General features: G+C 42.0%; 1 protein-coding gene across 1 annotated transcript; it reads left to right on the forward strand.

The window, feature by feature from the left end:
• Window positions 1–701: 701 nt before the first annotated feature.
• Window positions 702–5987, forward strand: LOC132933414 (uncharacterized). The gene has a single exon (XM_060999706.1). The coding sequence runs from the start codon at window positions 702–704 to the stop codon at window positions 5985–5987; it is 5286 nt and encodes a 1761-aa protein (XP_060855689.1).
• The last annotated feature ends 351 nt before the right edge of the window (window positions 5988–6338 follow it).

Below are 6338 nucleotides of genomic sequence, written 5' to 3' on the forward strand. Positions count from 1 at the left end.
CGCCGTGTGTTGTGTCGTCGCCATTTGCGTTTTGTCTGCGCGCGTACGTCCGTCCTTTCCTGTTGTGTTTTGTGGTTTTACCTATCCGCCGCATTGTTGTAGCTGTCACTTGTACAGATAAAAGGCTCGTTCATCGGGATCTTATTTTCTACACTTTGTCAAAAACCCACCGAGTGAGCGGGTTTGGATGTATTAGTCAACGGAGAGGTACGTCGTGTGGAGCAAGGTGTCCAGTCAGCTGCCAGGTCAGACGTATCACACCTATATTCTTATTATTTTGTTAACACGACGATTGTTATCAGCGTCGTACGTGTTTTTATTGTGTATTATTTTTTGTATTATCAATCATTTTCTTGACTGATATTATTATTATAATTAATTTGTTGCAATTGTGCTAGGACTAACATAGCTTTTAAGACGCTCTCATGTTATAGTTTAATTAAGTTTATATAAGCGCAATATATTTATACAGTCCACTTTATAAAACTATCTAGTTGGTTTTTTTTTATTTGTTTGTTTCATCAATTTTGATAGTAGTACCCAGCGTTACAATTTACTAGTCGAGATACAACCGTGTTCGTTTGAATCGGCTATCGCGGCTAAACATTTGGTCCTTCGAACCGGATGATGTGTGTAATTTTAATTAATTAATTTGTCCGTCTTATCTTGCTTGCTCTTTTATTCCTTAAAAATCGTGTAATATGGGAAGGCCTAAGCGTCAAGACTTGGACAATGCTGCTGATAATAAACGGTCTTTAGTTCGTGCCCGTGCATCGCGGGATGCATCGTTACGGTCAATTAAAAAAATAAATACTATAGGCGAAGAAGCTAAATTAGATGTTGAACGTCGCGCATTATTTGAGGCTCACCATTTGTCATTGAAACGGTTCGTTGATCAATTTGAGTTAGAACAGCAAGCAGTATTAAATTCCCTTGTTGGTTTAGATAATGTAGTCGAGTTTGAAAATGTTGATGCTGTTGTCACTGATACTATGGAAGAGGTATGTGCAAACATTCAACTTATTGCTACTGGCTTCCATAGCACTTCTGTTAATGTGACTGCAAATAATAATGTTTCTACTGGTGCACGACACACAACACAGGCAATTGTGTTACCAAAAATTGAATTACCAAAATTTGATGGTAATGTCTTGGGTTGGTTATCGTTTCGTGACATGTTTCAATCACTAGTTCATGACAACCCTGATATTTCTAATATTCAACGTTACCATTTTTTAATTTTAAGCCTGTCCGGTCCAGCACTTACAGTAGTGAAAGCGATCCCTTTGACGGCTGATAATTATATCATAGCTTGGAACGCATTAAAACAGTCGTTTGAAAATCAACGACTATTAGCTTCTGCACACATTGACAAATTGTTTTCATTTGTACCCTTGAAAAAAGAATCATTGTCGTCACTGTCTTCATTTGTTCATGTATTTACTGAAAATGTCTCTGCTATTAAAGCACTTGGTGTCCAGGACTTAGCTGGTTTTATTTTATTTCATATTGGTGCTCGTGTAATTGATACAGAGACAAGACGACTGTTTGAAGCAAGTATTGAACAAAATGCAGTGCCTAATTTAGATATATTATTACAATTTATCGCACACAGATGCAAAATTTTAGAAAATGTCGGAACTTCGGTTGGAACTAACGACAAATCTGATAGCACTTTTAAAGGTAGTAGTAAAAGAAACAAAATTGGGCATCTTGGCAAAACTTCACTGTCAGTTTCATCTACATCTACAGCATCAAAGTGTTTATTTTGTCAACATGAACATCAGATTTATCGTTGCTTTGTATTTAAACGCAAACCAGTTACAGTACGGCGCAAGTTTGTGAGCGATAATAGTTTATGTTTTATATGCTTAAAAACTGGGCATAGTGCTGGCTCTTGTACTGCTTCTTTTACATGCAAAAAATGTGAAGGTCGTCATAATACACTGTTACATTTAGAAAATGTTGGTACAAAGAATAACAGGGAGATGACACAGCAAGAAAAGTCAGATGTTCAGCCCTCTACGTCCAAACCAGTTGAAAATAGCACTGTGTTCGCAGGTACGATATTGACACAAGCAACTGTAGTGTTAGGTACTGCGGTTGTTCGTATACAAGATGACACAGGTGGTACTCATCAGGTTCGAATTTTGTTAGATAGTGGGTCACAGGTTTCGGCCATTACTGCAGATTGTGCCACCAGACTTGGTCTTAAACGCAACAAGAGTCGTGTAGAAGTAGTTGGCCTCTCTCAACAACCGGTGTCCAAGGTAAAAGGTGTTACTCAGTGCGCGTTTTTCCCGCTTCAGTCAGATCAACCACTGTTTAAAGCAAATAATGTTATAATATTGTCCCAAATTACTGGATTAATGCCAACATGTTCACTCCCTGCTACGGTGCGCACACGATATCAACACCTAGTACTAGCTGATCCGGAATTCGATCATCCTGGAACCGTGGACATGTTAATAGGAGGTGATTTATACCCGATGATTTTGCAGCCCAAAGCAGACATTATCCATACGCCTGGATTGCCGTCAGCAATGCGCACAAATCTCGGTTGGATAATTGTTGGTTCACTCAGGGATCCTACTTCATTACCTCTGATGTCGTTAACTATTAGTGCAGTACCAGTCATAAATGAAACCATGCAACAATTTTGGAGGGTGGAAGAACCGACAATCCCAGTACACCCAACGACAGAAGATGACCGATGCGAAGAGTGGTTTTGTAAAACAGTGTCACGGGACACATCAGGCAGGTTTTGCGTCGCTTTACCTTTTCGGTCTATAATTAACGCTCAATGTAATTTAAATCAAGACTTGGCTACGCATTGTAGTATTGGTTCCTCTCGTACCATGGCCTTAAATCGCTTGTATAATATTGAACGTCGTTTAGCAAAGGATTCCGAGTTATATTCCGCGTATCGTTCCTTTATGAATGAGTATCTGTCACTCGGTCACATGCGCGTAGCGGATAAACCAGGAAAATATTTCATCCCTCATCACGCTGTGGTCAAACGAGAGAATGGTAACATGAAAATTCGGGTAGTCTTTGACGCGTCGGTCAAATCGTCATCTGGCTTATCACTAAACGACTGCTTGGCGACCGGACCAAAATTGCAAAAGGACATTACCGATATACTACTTCGAAGTCGTTTCCATAAGTACATGTTCATCGCCGACATTGAGAAGATGTACAGGCAGATCCGAGTTCATGATGCCGATTGCGTATATCAACATGTACTTTGGAGAAATTCGCCCGACGATGAAGTCCAAGAATTCGAATTATGTACTGTTACTTATGGTGTCAACGCAGCCCCGTTCTTGGCAATTAGATGTTTACACCAATTAGACTTAGAAAATGGATCTGAATTTCCTTTAGCGAAAAATCTATTAATTACATCAACATATGTGGACGACATTGTAGCAGGTGCTGACTCGGAAGAGGAAGCGTTGGAGCTCCAGCATCAAGTCATCTCATTACTACGTAAAGGCGGTTTCAATCTCAAGAAATGGGCCAGTAATTGTGAAGCACTATTAAAAAATATATCTACTGAAGACCGCGCAATGGATGCACCATTCGAACTTAAGGACGATCAGTCAGTAAAAGTATTAGGTTTGCATTGGGGTACTACATCGGATGTCTTAGGTTATCACATTAATATCAATAAAGTTAATCCAACTAAGCGTTCAATACTCTCAACAATAGCTCGTTTATATGACCCAGTTGGTGCGTTGGGCCCCGTTGTTTTTTGGGCCAAATGCATTATGCAAGAATTGTGGATGCAAAAACTGGATTGGGATACTTCGCCACCGACACAACTAATTGACAAGTGGAACACATTCATTTCCGAATTTCCCACGCTAGCTCAGGTTACGTTAACGCGGCACATTGATATCCGATGTTCAAAACAGGTGGAACTTATAGGGTTTTCCGACGCCTCTCAGAAGGGATATGCGGCAAATGTGTATTTACGTGTGGTTGACCAGAGGAATGTTGTCAAGGTCTATTTTATTGCATGTAAGACCAAAGTTGCTCCATTAAAATGCTCTGATACTGACCTGTCGTTAACGATTCCACGTTTGGAGTTGTGCGCTGCCTTACTATTGGCACGTCTCATCTTCCACCAGTATAAAGTTTTACAGAGTTTTACCATCATTGATCGTGTCCGTGCATGGACTGACTCCACGATAGTTTTGAGTTGGCTTCAGGCTGACCAAAAACAGTTCAAGATATTTGTCACCAATAGAGTCTCCAAAATCAAGTCATTAACTCCAGGTTGTGAATGGGCCCATGTCAGAACTATGAACAATCCAGCTGATCCCGCATCAAGAGGATTACTCCCCTCCGAGTTGATTTCGAATTCATTACATTTTCATGGCCCAGATTTTTTATTACAATCTGACCATCTATGGCCTGTGTCTACCATGTCCGAGTTAACATTACCACCGATTGATCAATTACCTGAGATGAAGTGCACAGCAAATGTTTTGCATATACATGAAGAAACGAACTGTGAGTCAATCATTCAACGATTTTCGTCGTTGTCAAAATTGCAACGTGTGTTGGCATACTGTTTTCGCTTCGCCCGTCGTCGAAATAGTCCTAAGATCAGCGGACCAATCACTCGGATGGAATACGACCATGCACTGAACGCGGCTGTCTTGTGTACGCAACTGACACATCTATCGGATCTACGTAGACAGATAAAGAATCAAGGTTCCATAACTCCGACAACGACAGCCCAGTTAGCTCCTTTCATCGACGCAATCGGGATCATTCGTGTCGGCGGAAGATTAAGACATGCACGGTTGAATGAAGATTCAAAACATCCAATCCTTTTACCTCAAAAGACTCATCTCACCGAGCTAATCATTCGACACTTTCATCATATCTCGCTACACGGAGGATCTCGATTAGTACTTTCAATGATACATCAAAGATTTTGGATTATTTCTGGCCGAGCAGCTGTCCGCAATTTTACCTATTCTTGTGTTCCTTGCACCAGGTTCAGAAGTATGAACCCACGACCTTTTATGGGGGATCTTCCAGCTGCTAGACTGGTAGCAAACCGCCCATTTTTCAACGTCGGGATGGATTACGGTGGACCTTTCTTGGTGCGTGAAAGTCGACGTCGCGGTGCGCGTGCGAATAAAATATACCTCGCGGTATTCGTATGTATGTCGGTGAAGGCCGTGCACTTGGAAACCGTATCCGACATATCCACAGACGCATTCCTCGCTGCGTTAGACCGGTTTGTCGCTCGGCGTGGCATTCCGAGTAGCATGTACACAGATTGTGGTACAAATTACGTTGGTGCTGCAAAACAGCTGAAGAAATTATTCGATGAAGCCTCCAATCAGCATACCTTATGTGGTCGTATGCCTTGCAAGTGGCATTTCAACCCACCGGGAGCGCCACATTTTGGCGGGATATGGGAGGCTGCCGTCAAAAGCGCAAAAACCCATTTGAAGAAAGTGATCGGTGCTCAAGTATACACGACCGAGGAATTTACAACTCTCATGACGCGGATCGAAGGCGTCTTGAATTCTCGACCGGTGCTACCGCTCTCCAGTGATCCAAACGACTTAGGCGTGTTGACCCCAGGTCATTTTCTAATCGGGCAACCGTTATTAGCACTTCCAGAGAAGGATGTAGTCGATACTCCAACTAACCGTTTGAGTCGTTGGCAATTACTCCGCCAAGCTCAACAGTCGTTTTGGCGTCGTTGGAGCAATGAGTATCTGCACACCCTACAAGGAAGGCAAAAGTGGTTTAAGCAGACACCAAATCTGTCCGTTGGCGACCTTGTAGTCATCAACACACCGTCACGACCGCCCATGGCATGGCAGATCGGTCGAATCATCCAGGCCCATCCAGGTGTAGATAACATTGTGCGTGTAGCGACTGTCAAAACGCAAGACGCTATACTCAAACGTCCTGTTGTCAAATTGGTAAGACTTCCAGTGGATCCAAGACCTTAAGATGGGCTCCCATATTACCGATATCCTCAATATTGTTATTGTTGTTTTCATTTTCCTTATGTATTGTTATAATTATTATCTTACATTATTATTATTATTTTTTTTTTATTATTTTATTTATGTGAGTGGTACGTTCTGATCGAGAATTTTATACCTTTTGAAAGCACCCTTTCAAAACGGGGGAGGATGTTCGGGCCAGACAGCACTAGAGCGCGCCCGGCCTCTCAGACTATGGCTCCTACCGCGCATGCGTTGCTATCACCGCTATGTTCATCGCCGTCCTCGCGCACGCTCGGTGCCCGGACAAAAAACGTGTTGTTGACCGTTGACAGTTTCCGTGATCGAATTTTT

This window comes from Metopolophium dirhodum, chromosome 1 (assembly GCF_019925205.1).
Source record: "Metopolophium dirhodum isolate CAU chromosome 1, ASM1992520v1, whole genome shotgun sequence".
Taxonomy (NCBI): domain Eukaryota; kingdom Metazoa; phylum Arthropoda; class Insecta; order Hemiptera; family Aphididae; genus Metopolophium; species Metopolophium dirhodum.